Source organism: Anomaloglossus baeobatrachus, chromosome 12 (genome assembly GCF_048569485.1).
Source record: "Anomaloglossus baeobatrachus isolate aAnoBae1 chromosome 12, aAnoBae1.hap1, whole genome shotgun sequence".
In the NCBI taxonomy this organism is placed as follows: Eukaryota; Metazoa; Chordata; class Amphibia; order Anura; family Aromobatidae; genus Anomaloglossus; species Anomaloglossus baeobatrachus.
This window is the reverse complement of record NC_134364.1, coordinates 50,462,853-50,477,800: the sequence shown is the minus strand read 5'-3', so window position 1 is coordinate 50,477,800 and position 14,948 is coordinate 50,462,853. Positions and strand designations below refer to the sequence as shown.

The 14,948-nt window shown below is 50.5% G+C and overlaps 1 protein-coding gene across 12 annotated transcripts in view; it reads left to right on the top strand.

Annotated features, from left to right (window-relative positions):
* KTN1 (kinectin 1) overlaps positions 1–14,948 on the top strand; it is a 256,665-nt gene that overhangs the window by 113,825 nt on the left and 127,892 nt on the right. For all 12 annotated transcript variants that reach the window (XM_075329993.1, XM_075329992.1, XM_075329990.1 and 9 more), the window contains 8 exons: positions 4,068–4,105; positions 5,014–5,104; positions 6,982–7,050; positions 8,087–8,124; positions 9,938–10,016; positions 12,251–12,319; positions 13,490–13,524; positions 14,775–14,865. In XM_075329993.1, the coding sequence (XP_075186108.1) occupies positions 4,068–4,105; positions 5,014–5,104; positions 6,982–7,050; positions 8,087–8,124; positions 9,938–10,016; positions 12,251–12,319; positions 13,490–13,524; positions 14,775–14,865 (510 nt within the window). The remainder of the gene's footprint in view (positions 1–4,067; positions 4,106–5,013; positions 5,105–6,981; positions 7,051–8,086; positions 8,125–9,937; positions 10,017–12,250; positions 12,320–13,489; positions 13,525–14,774; positions 14,866–14,948) is intronic.

The window sequence follows — 14,948 nt, the reverse complement described above, 5'->3', positions numbered from 1 at the left end:
TCCATCTATGAAGCTATCGGCGCGTTTTTTGCTCCAGCATTCGCAGCCGTATGGGCACTCCAAGCTACCTCTGCTGGTCAGGCGCAAATTGACGCACTCACACGTACGTCTGCGCCGCAGGTGGCGTCTATAACCTCTCAAACGTCGGCATTTGCGTCCTACGCTATTAATGCTGTCCTGGACTCTGCGAGCCGTACGGCGGTTGCAGCCGACAATTCGGTGGCAATACGCAGGGCCTTGTGGCTGCGGGAATGGAAGGCAGATTCGGCTTCCAAAAAGTGCTTAACTGGATTGCCATTTTCTGGCGACCGTTTGTTTGGTGAGAGATTGGATGAAATCATCAAACAATCCAAGGGAAAGGAAACATCCTTACCCCAGGCCAAACCAAAAACACCCCAACAGAGGAGGGGACAGTCGAGGTTTCGGTCCTTTCGGGGTGCGGGCAGGTCCCAATTCTCCTCGTCCAAAAGGCCTCAGAAGGATCAGAGGAACTCCGACGCATGGCGGTCTAAATCACGCCCTAAAAAGACCGCCGGAGGTGCCGCTACTAAGGCGGCTTCCTCATGACTTACGGCCTCCTCACACCGCATCCTCGGTCGGTGGCAGGCTCTCCCGCTTTTGCGACACCTGGCTGCCACAAGTAAAAGACCGTTGGGTGAGAGACATTTTGTCTCACGGTTACAGGATAGAGTTCAGCTCTCGTCCTCCGTCTCGATTCTTCAGAACATCTCCGCCTCCCGAGCGAGCCGAGGCTCTTCTGCAGGCGGTGGGCATTCTGAAGGCAGAAGGAGTGGTGGTCCCGGTTCCTCTTCAGCAACAGGGCCACGGTTTCTACTCCAACCTGTTTGTGGTTACAAAGAAGGACGGGTCCTTCCGTCCTGTTTTGGACCTAAAACTGCTCAACAAACACGTAAGGACCAGGCGGTTCCGGATGGAATCCCTCCGCTCCGTCATCGCCTCAATGTCCCAAGGAGATTTCCTAGCATCGATCGATATCAAGGATGCTTATCTCCACGTACCAATTGCTCCAGAGCATCAGCGCTTCTTGCGCTTCGCCATAGGAGACTAACACCTTCAGTTCGCGGCACTGCCGTTCGGCCTGGCGACAGCCCCAAGGGTTTTCACCAAGGTCATGGCTACAGTAGTTGCGGTCCTCCACTCTCAGGGTCACTCAGTGATACCTTACTTAGACGATCTGCTGGTCAAGGCACCCTCTCAAGAGGCATGCCAACACAGCCTCAACGTTACTCTGGAGATTCTCCAGAGTTTCGGGTGGATCATCAATTTTCCAAAGTCAAATCTGACACCGGTCCAATCGCTGATATATCTTGGCATGGAGTTTCATACTCTTCCAGCAATAGTGAAGCTTCCGATGGACAAACAGCGTTCACTACAGACAGGGGTGCAATCTCTCCTTCAAGGTCGGTCACACCCCTTGAGGCGCCTCATGCACTTCCTGGGGAAGATGGTGGCAGCAATGGAAGCAGTCCCTTTCGCGCAGTTTCACCTGCGTCCACTTCAATGGGACATCCTACGCAAGTGGGACAGGATGCCGACGTCCCTAGACAGGAACGTCTCCCTCTCTCAGGCAACCAAAGCTTCCCTTCAGTGGTGGCTTCTTCCCACTTCATTATCGAAGGGGAAATCCTTCCTACCCCCATCCTGGGCGGTGGTCACGACGGACGCGAGTCTGTCAGGGTGGGGAGCAGTTTTTCTCCACCACAGGGCTCAGGGTACGTGGACTCAGCAAGAGTCCTCACTTCAGATCAATGTTCTGGAGATCAGGGCAGTGTATCTTGCCCTAAAAGCGTTCCAGCAGTGGTTGGAAGGCAAGCAGATCCGAATTCAGTCGGACAACTCCACAGCGGTGGCTTACATCAACCACCAAGGTGGGACACGCAGTCGGCAAGCCTTCCAGGAAGTCCGGCGGATGCTGCTGTGGGTGGAAGCCACAGCATCCACCATATCCGCAGTTCACATCCCGGGCGTAGAAAATTGGGAAGCAGACTTTCTCAGTCGCCAGGGCATGGACGCAGGGGAATGGTCCCTTCACCCGGACGTGTTTCAGGAGATCTGTGGCCGCTGGGGGATGCCGGACGTCGACCTAATGGCGTCACGGCACAACAACAAGGTCCCAACGTTCATGGCTCGATCTCACGATCACAGAGCTCTGGCGGCAGACGCCTTAGTTCAGGATTGGTCGCAGTTTCGGCTTCCTTATGTGTTTCCTCCTCTGGCACTGTTGCCCAGAGTGTTACGCAAGATCAGGGCCGACTGCCGCCGCGTCATCCTCGTCGCTCCAGACTGGCCGAGGAGGTCGTGGTACCCGGATCTGTGGCATCTCACGGTCGGCCAACCGTGGGCACTGCCAGACCGACCAGATTTGCTGTCTCAAGGGCCGTTTTTCCATCTGAATTCTGCGGCCCTCAACCTGACTGTGTGACCATTGAGTCCTGGATCCTACCGTCTTCAGGATTATCTCAAGAGGTCATTGCCACTATGAGACAGGCTAGGAAACCTACGTCCGCCAAGATCTACATTTCTCGAACGGCGCCCCTGCGCCGCTCGGATGCACTCTTTGTCCTTGTCGCTGGTCAGCGTAAAGGGACACAAGCTTCCAAGTCAACCCTGGCTCGGTGGATCAAGGAACCAATTCTCGAAGCTTACCGTTCCTCGGGGCTTCCAGTTCCCTCAGGACTGAAGGCCCATTCTACCAGGGCCGTGGGAGCGTCCTGGGCCTTGCGACACCAGGCTACGGCTCAGCAGGTGTGTCAGGCAGCTACCTGGTCGAGCCTGCACACTTTCACGAAGCACTATCAGGTGCATACCTATGCTTCGGCAGATGCCAGCCTAGGTAGGCGAGTCCTTCAGGCGGCAGTTGCCCACCTGTAGGACGGAGCCGTTACGGCTCTATTATGAGGTATTATTTACCCACCCAGGGACTGCTTTTGGACGTCCCAATTGTCTGGGTCTCCCAATAAGGAGCGACAAAGAAGAAGGGAATTTTGTTTACTTACCGTAAATTCCTTTTCTTCTAGCTCCAATTGGGAGACCCAGCACCCGCCCCTGTTTTTGTATAACACATGTTGTTCATGTTAAATGGTTTCAGTTCTCCGATATTCCTTCGGATTGAATTTACTTTAAACCAGTTTATAATTTTTTCCTCCTTCGGGCTTTTGCACCAAAACTGATGAGCCCGTAGCAGTATGGGGGGTGTATAGGCTGAAGGGGAGGGGCTTTACACTTTTAGTGTAATACTTTGTGTGGCCTCCGGAGGCATAAGCTATACACCCAATTGCCTGGGTCTCCCAATTGGAGCTAGAAGAAAAGGAATTTACGGTAAGTAAACAAAATTCCCTTCTTTTTTCTTTTTGTGACATGTGTGGCTGGAAGGGCTAAAAACTGCTGGACAAAAACACACAAAGAATTGACTTTTTTTTTTTTGTCAACCCAAAGCTGCAGGCAAAAAAAAAAAAAACCCAACATGCGCACAGCACTTCAGAATTCTCATAGACTTTGCTGGGAGAAAGAAAGATGCGCAGTTTGGGCAGCAATCTGCTGCAAAAAACGCAGCATGCGCACACAGCCTTAGAGCTCTTCTATCCCCTCTTCAGCTTTTTAGTGTTGCAACCCTTTCCTTTTTCTTTTTTTGACCTATGAAAGAATCGCACAAGATGCTCAGATGGTTTTCCTACGTGTTGAAAATCGCTTCTGATCTTCTAAAGCTCTTGATGGATGAAATGTGATCGGATGGAATGACTTTAAGTCTGTCGGAGATGGAGCTGTTTTCCCCAGCAGATCTCTATTCTGTCCCCGTAGTTGGGGGTCCTGACTGTTTCCCCCTCTTTATTAGGTCCATATGCTTTAATTGGGCTTATAACCAAGCATTGTCTTAATGAAGAAAGTCTCACGTTTTGCCCAGAGGGATGTATACATTAGTATTTAGGTTTGTTAAACTGTGAAGTCATAAAAACTACTAGTAGTGAAGCTGAGAAGTCAGTACACCCCTTCTGCCCAAATTGTATTGTTTTATTGTGCAAATTTCAGTACAATTCTTCGTTTTTCAGGCTTCAGTGTCAGTCATTGCCGAGCAGCTGCAGAAAACGTAAGTGGATTTGTTGCATTTGGTTCAGGTTGTGTTTGCTGAGACCCAGCATTGAGCATTTAGTGATTTAGAGGATTGATAGATTAATTTTTTTCCTTTTGGTCTTTTTAGCTTTTTCTTGGCTCCCTGTCACATATCTCTTTACAAGTAAATACTGAGAAAAAGATCTATGGGGAAAGAACACAAAACAGATCTTAGCGTAATAGATCTTGCTGGAAGGAGCAGTCATCAAATAATGGATACCAGTATCATCCGTGTCTTTAGCTTTAAAGAGGTTGTCCACTCTACTTTTTCATTGATGGCCTATCCTTAGGATAGGTCATCAATGTCAGATCAGCCGGGGGTCTGACACCACACCGATCAGCTGTCCTCTGTCCCGGTGGCAGGAGCAGGCAGCAGGAAATGCTCTGTTACGGAGCTACCCCGGCTTCTGATAGCGGCCGTGGCCAGATTCTGCACAAAGTCTCCAATTCTTCTGAATAGGAGACGCACTACCCGGCCACTATCAGAAGACAGGGTGACTGCGAAACTGAGCATTTCTGGCGGCGGCACAGACAACAGTTTATTGGTTGAGGTCCGACATCACACCAATCTGACAATGACCTAAGGATAGGCCATCCAATGTAAAAGTAGTGGACAACCTCTTTAATGATGTCCTCCCTAGTGATGGCAAATCCACTCTTTCCCATCCATGCCACACAGTTGGTGGGGTTTTCCGGAGAGCCACATACAAGGTAGTCTTTGAGTACCATGAAATTGTAATTTAGGCACTTGGGGAGCCGTGCATTGGTCTTGGTCTAGTTCCCTCTGTTGGTATCAATCCCTGGAACGTGATGAATATTGCGTGCAATGACTGCTTCTGTATATGTATCTCCACCAGTAAGAGGTATATCATATTGTCTTTGCAGAATTGAAGAGAAGGACAAGGAGATCCGGCAGGTGAAAGATGCTGTTGCTCTTGAACAAGCCAATTTCGCAAACAGCGGAGAGGAACTAAAGGTAATGTACGAGTCCTGGGCAAGTCTAGAATGGCATTTACCATAGGTTACCATATTTCCGAATGGATTCTGGCTCGATAGGTTCCCATTTTTACCAAGGGATTCTGGCTCGATAGGTTCATGTTTTTTCCCAATGGATTCCAGCTCGTTTCCGTATTTCCCAATGAATTCTGGCTCGATAGGTTCCCGTATTTCCCAATGGATTCTGGCTCGATAGGTTCCCGTATTTCTTTTTCGCTCCTAATTGGGAGACCCAGACAATTGGGTGTATAGCTACTGCCTCCGGAGGCCGCACAAAGTACTACACTTAAAAGTGTAAGGCCCCTCCCCTTCTGGCTATACACCCCCCCCCCCCCCGTGGGAGCACGGGTCCCTCAGTTTTTGCTTTGTGCGAAGGAGGTCAGACACGCACGCATAGCTCCACTGTTTAGTCAGCAGCAGCTGCTGACTATGTCGGATGGAAGAAAAGAGGGCCCATACAGGGCCCCCAGCATGCTCCCTTCTCACCCCACTTTCTGTCGGTGGTGCTTGTTAAGGTTGAGGTACCCATTGCGGGTACGGAGGCTGGAGCCCACATGCTGATTCCTTCCCCATCCCCATTAGGGCTCTGGGCGAAGTGGGATTTTACCGGTCTCCAGGCACTGAGACCGTGCTCCATCCGCAGCCCCTGGAGAAGCCGCTGGATATGGAGCTGAGTATCGTCAGGGACATGGCCCTGCTCCGTCAAGGTACTCTGTGTCCCCGTGCATACGCGCGCACACCGCAGCATTGCTGGGTGTGTTAGTGCGCCGGGGACAACAGCGCTGCTGCGCTTGTGCCATTTCCTCACTTCAGCTTAGCTGAGTGGGTAGACTCAGGGAGAACGGTCGCGCCGGCCGCTGGGACTGCGACGCGGCTGGGACTTGTGGTGCGCCGGGGACTTCCGCGCTGACCGTGCATATATCACGGCCGCGCTTATTACTACAGTCCCCGGATTTCCTAATGGATTCTCGCTCGATAGGTTCCCGTATTTCCCAATGGATTCTCGCTCGATGGGTTCCCGTATTTCCCAATGGATTCTGGCTCGATAGGTTCCAGTATTTCCCAATGGATTCTCGCTCAGTAGGGTCCCGTATTTCCCAATGGACTCTGGCTCGATAGGTTCCCATATTTCCCAATGGATTCCAGCTCGATAGGTTCCCGTTTTTTCCCAGTGGATTCCGGCTCGATAGGTTCCTGGTTTTTTCCCCCAGTGGATTCCGGCTCAATAGGTTCCCCTTTTTCCCAATGGACTCTGGCTCGATAGGTTCCCGTTTTTTCCCAGTGGATTCCCGCTCAATAGGTTCCCGTTTTTCCCAATGGATTCCTGTAATCCTCATCTGGAGAGCGCTTAACGGCATGTCATTAGCTATAAAGCAGAGGCTCACAATCTATTATGGTGGTCCCTAAACTATAACTTTCCAGCATTAGTGAAGCTGCTACTCCCAGTATACAGCTGCAAACCCAACTATCGCTGCTGAGGGTAGTGCCATAAGTTGCAGAACACTACTTATTTGGCTCTTACTATTTGGGCCAGTGGCGGACACAGGTAAGAGGAGGTCCCTGTGCAAAAATAGTATAAGGGCTCCTTTTTGTCTGTGACAAGCTGCTTATTGCTTTGGAGGACTCGGTGGACCCCTTACCACCTGGGCCCCTGTGCGGCTACACAGGTTTTACATCAATGCTATGTCTGCCTGTGATTTGGGCAATTGAAACTGGTTGTTTCCCTTTATAGTGGTCTGCATGTAGTGGGATGTTGGCTTGTAATAATCGAGGGCATTTTCTTCAGTATTGGCCCACCAGTTTTCTGTCTTTATGTGACTGACGGGCTGGTCACACTGACATCTCAATCTCTTCCAGACACTACAGAGAGAAAACCAATCACTAAAGGCCGAGCTGCAGGGTGTTCAGGCTGCAAAGAGTGAACAGGTAAGGAGGGTCCATATGTGCAATATTGCACTTATAGAAGAATAATTCAATGGACAAAGTAGATGTTGGACATCGGCCCTTTTATGGTTGGTTTTTATAGACACAAAGCAATTAAAGTGGTTATCTAGCACTAGGGATGAGCAAACTGCTCTGTACTTGTTTTACAGAGTATAATGGAAGTCAATGGAGAACTTGAGCATTTTTGGAAAAATCTTCTGGAAAAATGTTTTAGGTCCCAAGTGACTTCCATTATACTCTGTACATGAGCACCGAGCAGTTTGCTCATCCCTATCCAGCACCTGTCACTTCCACATTGAAGGTGAACACTGCAGATGACCCAACGACCCCCAAACTTCGGCCTAGATGCATGTACGTGTTTTAGGCCAATGAACAGGGCATGTGCACAATACCCGCTGATCGTGCAGTCGCTTTGACAAGTATGTAAGTTGTAACTCCATCGGCACCGCTTATCTCCTTTGCAGAAGTGAATCGTGCCATGTTATACCTCTTTAACTGTTCAGTGTATAAAACGGTTCGTTTCGCCGTTTGGCTTCCTTCCGAAACGCGTGTCAGGGGGTCCCCTTTTATAATTTTCATGGTTTGAGTTTGTTTATGCATTTGTTGCTATTTTACTTGATTTTGTCCCATTCATTGAAACCCACGGCTTACGTGAAACTAATGATTGTATTACTATAACAGTGTCTCCTATTCCACATGGAATGGCATGCAGTGCTGCATCCACCTATTGACTGTATTTGGGAACGGACTCTTGGTATACAGTTGTTATCTGTTCACTGTCCTATGTCTCATTTATTGAGATGTATAATAATATAGTCTTTATGGGTGACGTGTCGCATCATATAGGGTACCCGGGATAGGGAATATTCACATGAGCTCGGCTTTCCTGTGAGTCAGACCCCCCCCCCCACCTATAAAACTTTGAGTCACTCAGAAGATATTCCTGCCTATATCCTAGCGTATCTATATACTATGTGATGCCAGCAGATTCTAATAGCCTCTGTATTTTCTGTTTCAGTCCGCTGCTGCTCAGTCACTGGAAAAAATGGAGAAGAGGTATGGTATATGACTTACAGGCTGTTCTAGTATCCCCTATACTAATTCTATTCTATATGGGACAGAAACCTAAAAATGAATGTGGACGGCTGACGTCGTATCATTTTCGCTTTGTGTTACCTGTAAAGATGGATGACAATGCAGGTACTTCTCCTTCATAGGTTTGTCACCCGGCTTTCCTGGGACCTGAATAGCATATCTATTTAGGTTAAGACACAAACCCAACTGGTGTTCTGGAGTCTGGGAAAGCTAAGTCGTCATCCAGCTTTAAAAGAAATGTCATTAAAATAACCTATTTTTTATGTCAAATCTTTTGTATTGTATTTTTGTATATTTATTTGATATATTTTATATATAGATAGTAATCTGCAAATTTAGAAAAACCATCAGAAATCTTGCACTTTTACTTGAGCCTTATTCTACTTCTTGCTCTATATGGGTTTTTCAGCAGTCTCATTATCACAGACAGAATTTTAATGATAGATACCTCTAGATATAGTAGATAGCACAGGATTCACCATTCACAATAGGTGATGTCACAGCTCACCTCCTCCTCCTATACCATGACTGGTAACACCTCTATATACAGTATATAATACAGGTTCTGCCATTCACAGATGTCACAGCTCACCTTTCTCCTCCTGTGCAATGGCTGATATCACGATCCACCATTCTCGGTGATACCTCAGCTCACCTCCTCCTCTTTAACAATGAATGAAAACACCTCTACATCCAGTCGATAACACAAACTCCACCAATCCTGATTGGTGATGTCACAGCTCTCCTCTTCCTCTGGTACAAGTACAGATAACACCTCTATATACAGCAGATCGCACAGGATTGATCGTTCACAATAGGTAATGTCACAGTTTCCCATCCTCCTCCACCTCATGTACGATGACTAATAACACCTCTGTATACAGCAGATTACACAGGATCCACCTTTCACAATAGATATTACAGCTCACCTCCTCCCCTTCAGTATAATGATTGTAAACAGGATCCACCATTCAGTATGATGTGTCAGCTCACATCCTCCTGTTCAATGATGGATAACTCCTGTATTTACAGTAGATAACATATGATCCATCCTTGCCTAATAGATGTCACAGCTCACCTCTTCCTTCTCCTGTACAATGGAATTTCTATATAAAGCAGATAAAACAGGACCCACCATTCACAATACGCGATGTCATAACTTGCCTATTCCCCTTCCCTACGCAATGACCGTTACCCTAAGTGCATGCTTATTACATACTTTAATATGATAAAGTCTGCTGAGTCTGTCTATTGCTGCTAATGTTCATGTGAAAAAAGTCTAAATTTAGGCCTAGTCTCCAGCCTAAAAATGGCAACTTTTTTTTTTTTTTATTAGTGATATGTCAAAGTTTTAATGGAAAAAGAAAAAAAATCTAATAATAATATAAATAAATATATGTATGTGTATATATATATATATGTGTATATATAATATGTATGTGTGTATATATATGTATGTATGTGTATATATATGTATGTATGTGTATATATATATATGTATGTCTTCAAAAGTTATTTTAATCAGTGTATCATTTTCTGGTTACACATTCCCTTGAGCATAAACAGATATGGCCATGTCACAGCTGAGTAGCATTTATAACGTTGCCTATTTTGAATGGTGGATCCTGTGAGCTGCTATATGCAGAGGTGCATTCAGTCATTGTAATCCTGTCTGTGATGGTAAGGAGTCTGCTGAAAACTTAGAATAGAATGTAAGAGTCTAGTGTTGAGCTTATTGGCCAACTACATATGTGCTTGTTTCTCCTCCCCTCAGTATGGTGGAAAAGGATGGTAAGATCAAAGCTCTGGAGGCAGAGCTTGCAAGAATGACCAGTACTGTGGAGGATCACCAGGTATTTGCAGCTTTGCTTCACGGTTATTAAAAGGAACCTGTCACATGTAAAGAGGCTCTGCGCCCTCTCTTCCCTCGGCGCCCTCTCTGTTCCCTCGGCGCCCTCTCTGTTCCCTCGGCGCCCTCTCTGTTCCCTCGGCGCCCTCTCTGTTCCCTCGGCGCCCTCTCTGTTCCCTCGGCGCCCTCTCTGTTCCCTCGGCGCCCTCTCTGTTCCCTCGGCGCCCTCTCTGTTCCCTCGGCGCCCTCTCTGTTCCCTCGGCGCCCTCTCTGTTCCCTCGGCGCCCTCTCTGTTCCCTCGGCGCCCTCTCTGTTCCCTCGGCGCCCTCTCTGTTCCCTCGGCGCCCTCTCTGTTCCCTCGGCGCCCTCTCTGTTCCCTCGGCGCCCTCTCTGTTCCCTCGGCGCCCCCGCTCTCTTCCCCCGGCGCCCCCGCTCTCTTCCCCCGGCGCCCCCGCTCTCTTCCCCCGGCGCCCCCGCTCTCTTCCCCCGGCGCCCCCGCTCTCTTCCCCCGGCGCCCCCGCTCTCTTCCCCCGGCGCCCCCGCTCTCTTCCCCCGGCGCCCCCGCTCTCTTCCCCCGGCGCCCCCGCTCTCTTCCCCCGGCGCCCCCGCTCTCTTCCCCCGGCGCCCCCGCTCTCTTCCCCCGGCGCCCCCGCTCTCTTCCCCCGGCGCCCCCGCTCTCTTCCCCCGGCGCCCCCTCTCTCTTCCCCCGGCGCCCCCGCTCTCTTCCCCCGGCGCCCCCGCTCTCTTCCCCCGGCGCCCCCTCTCTCTTCCCCCGGCGCCCCCTCTCTCTTCCCCCGGCGCCCCCTCTCTCTTCCCCCGGCGCCCCCTCTCTCTCTTCCCCCGGCGCCCCCTCTCCCTCTTCCCCTTGCGCCCCCCGCCCTCTTCCCCTTGCGCCCCCCGCCCTCTTCCCCTTGCGCCCCCCGCCCTCTTCCCCTTGCGCCCCCCGCCCTCTTCCCCTTGCGCCCCCCGCCCTCTTCCCCTTGCGCCCCCCGCCCTCTTCCCCTTGCGCCCCCCGCCCTCTTCCCCTTGCGCCCCCCGCCCTCTTCCCCTTGCGCCCCCCGCCCTCTTCCCCTTGCGCCCCCCGCCCTCTTCCCCTTGCGCCCCCCGCCCTCTTCCCCTTGCGCCCCCCGCCCTCTTCCCCTTGCGCCCCCCGCCCTCTTCCCCTTGCGCCCCCGCCCTCTTCCCCTTGCTCCCCCGCCCTCTTCCCCTTGCTCCCCCGCCCTCTTCCCCTTGCTCCCCCGCCCTCTTCCCCTTGCTCCCCCGCCCTCTTCCCCTTGCTCCCCCGCCCTCTTCCCCTTGCGCCCCCGCCCTCTTCCCCTTGCGCCCCCGCCCTCTTCCCCTTGCGCCCCCGCCCTCTTCCCCTTGCTCCCCCGCCCTCTTCCCCTTGCGCCCCCGCCCTCTTCCCCTTGCGCCCCCGCCCTCTTCCCCTTGCGCCCCCGCCCTCTTCCCCTTGCGCCCCCGCCCTCTTCCCCTTGCGCCCCCGCCCTCTTCCCCTTGCGCCCCCGCCCTCTTCCCCTTGCGCCCCCGCCCTCTTCCCCTTGCGCCCCCGCCCTCTTCCCCTTGCGCCCCCGCCCTCTTCCCCTTGCGACCCCGCCCTCTTCCCCTTGCGACCCCGCCCTCTTCCCCTTGCGACCCCGCCCTCTTCCCCTTGCGACCCCGCCCTCTTCCCCTTGCGACCCCGCCCTCTTCCCCTTGCGACCCCGCCCTCTTCCCCTTGCGACCCCGCCCTCTTCCCCTTGCGACCCCGCCCTCTTCCCCTTGCGACCCCGCCCTCTTCCCCTTGCGACCCCGCCCTCTTCCCCTTGCGACCCCGCCCTCTTCCCCTTGCGACCCCGCCCTCCCTCTTTCCTCTGCGACCCCGCCCTCCCTCTTTCCTCTGCGACCCCGCCCCCCCTCTTTCCTCTGCGACCCCGCCCCCCCTCTTTCCTCTGCGACCCCGCCCCCCCTCTTTCCTCTGCGACCCCCTTTTTTCCTCTTCCCTCGGGCTCCCCCCCCCCCCCCACCCACCCTCTGCGCCCTCTTCCCTCGGGGCCCTTCCCCCAACCCTGGGCGCTTGTTGGCAAACCCCCCCCCCCCCCTTCGCCCCACTGCCTGAATTGGGGAACTTTTTTCTGACATCCCTAAATCAGACTATGCTTTGATGCCTCATGCATTGCGGGAGTTGCTGTGCATTGTTATTTAGTAGGTGTGCTGTAGACTTATCTCTCATTGATAAATCCAATTTCCTTGTCATTTCAGACTCTCCAAAATCTCAATAATGAGTTGCAGGCCCAGGTGCAGAAGCTGCAGGAACAGTCTCAGGACCGGGTAAAGCTGAGATCAAACACGCGCCTCTGACTAATCAGACAACGTTACAGATGATGAGACTGGTCACTTAGGCCCCTTTCACGCACCAGTTTTTTGCCATCAGTCACAATCCATCGAATTTTGAAAAAATGGATCTGGCGACTGATGCCGCTGGATCCGTTTTTCTCATAGACTTGTATTAGCGACAAATTGCCTCACGTTTCATCTGTCGTTCGGCGGATCTGTCAAAAAATGTTTGTCCGGACGATGGCCAAAGTAACTTTTTTCTGTACGTTGAATAAACAGGCAGTGACGGATCCGTCACCGTCCGTCGTTTGGTAGAATGGAAGCCTATGGACACTAGATCAGTCACCGTCCGTCGTTTGGTAGAATGGAAGCCTATGGGCGCTGGACCCGTCACCGTCCGTTGTTTGGTAGAAGGGAAGTTTATGGGCGCAGGATCCGTCACTGTCCGCCGTTTGGTAGAATGGAAGCCTATGGGCGCTGGATCCGTCACCGTCCGTCGTTTGGTAGAAGGGAAGTTTATGGGCGCAGGATCCGTCACTGTCCGCCGTTTGGTAGAATGGAAGCCTATGGGCGCTGGATCCGTCGGCGTCCGTTGTTTAGTAGAATGGAAGCCTATGGGCGCTGAATCCGTCGGCGTCCGTCGTTTGGTAGAATGGAAGCCTATGGGCGCTGGATCCCTCACCGTCCGTCGTTTGGTAGAATGGAAGCCTATGGGCGCTGGATCCGTCATCATCCATCATATGACGGAATCCGGCAACAAATTCTTTTTTTTTTTTTTTTTTTTTTTAACGGAGCATGCAACAATTATTATTTAGCCCCCCCCAGTTGGATCCATCGAAAAACGGATCCGTTGCATCAGTTTAGCCACAATCTGCGATGTATCTGTCGAGGAAAACGGATTGTGACTGACGGCAAAAAACTGATGTGTGAAAGGGGCCTTACACATACAGATATCTTTTAGGATTGTAGCCAGTTCTTATACTTTTTTTATTCTTTAGACATTCACTGAACACTATAGATTTTTAGGCTTTTCAGATTTCTTTTATTTCTTAGGCAGATTTTGGGTTATTTACACACACCAACATAGATTGATAATTAGTCAGATACAGTATTTTGTACGTGAGATGATTCTTATGGACTCTGATTCTTTCTCCTTCCCATCAGAGCCACAAAGAAGCGCTTGTTCAGATGGAGAAGAGGTAGGTGCATACCATGTACTATTATACTCTTGTAATTTCATTGTCATGTAAACCATTCTCTTGTTATTGATATCAGTTATATATTGGATGGAGAGATATTAGAAATATTCATTTATTTAGCCGATGTGTGTTAGGTCATCTGTTATGACCCGGAACCATGGAAGACCACCACAAATCATTGGTAAAAGGTGACAAGAGCATTCGCAACTAATCTGGCCGCCATCCCCTTACTAACCATCAACACTAGAAGTAGCCGAGGGGTGAACTAACATCCTGTGCACCGCGAACCCAGCCGGAGAACTAACTATCCTAAAGGAAGGAAAGATTAATAACTCTCTGCCTCAGAAAATAGATAAAGAATAGCAAGCCCCCCACATTCAAAGACTGCGGTGATATAGGAAAACACAATACACAGATAGATGATAGGAGAGGACAGGACAGGACAGGAAAGGGACTGATGGTGGCCAGAGAAAAACCCTGCAAAAATCCAACAACCTGATAGTTCAAAAAACCCTCAGATCACTAGATCAGAACTCCGTCCTATACCAGGCGCTCTTGTCATACCAATGAATAGAAAGCAGGAACCATTACAAATTCAAGAAGAAACAAACACATGGACTTATAGGAGCAATACTCCAAACATAGCTGCAGGGAGCTTCCCAGCTAAGCAACTGAGAGGGAAGATCCCTGCATGCAAATAAACTGACAATAACCACAGCAAATGACAAACTCAGATAAGAGCAAAAAGAACCAAACAACAAATAAAGAGCCAAGCACTTATCTGGTGTAGATGTGGTCTGGAGCAGGATGAAGCAGGCTGGTGTACATGGAACAACTGACATCCGGCATAGCCTGCTATCAGACCAGGGTTTAAATAGGCAGAGAGTTAGCAATGGAAACGCCCATAGCTCAACACACCTGGTCTCTGTCCAAACCATTCCTGGCCACAAGAGGGAGCCTCACAGCAGCCAAAGCATAACTGACATTCACAACAGTCATCATTGTAGGCAGCTTATGCAATAATTTAGGGAATTGCTTAAGTAGAAATTCCCTGATCCTTCATGGTCCGCATACAGACCACAATGCCCATACTGATATGTGGTCTACTGATTTGCAAGCTCATGTATGGCCTATGGCAATAGATCCACATTCACTTCCATTCTGGCGCGATATGGCAACTGGACACTTTCAGTCATTTTGTGTTTCTTCTCTTTTATGGTAACATTTCACTATTTTGCATTCTTTTTAAGCATTGAAGAAAAGGACGAAAAACTCAAAACTGTTGAGGAGTTGTTGGAGGCAGGACTCATTGAGGTGGCAAACAAAGAGGAGGCTTTACGGGTAACTATGGAGAGGAATTGCTTTATACATACACTGAAATTCCTTTAAGGCCCCTTTCACATTTTGTTCAGATTTCTGTTCAG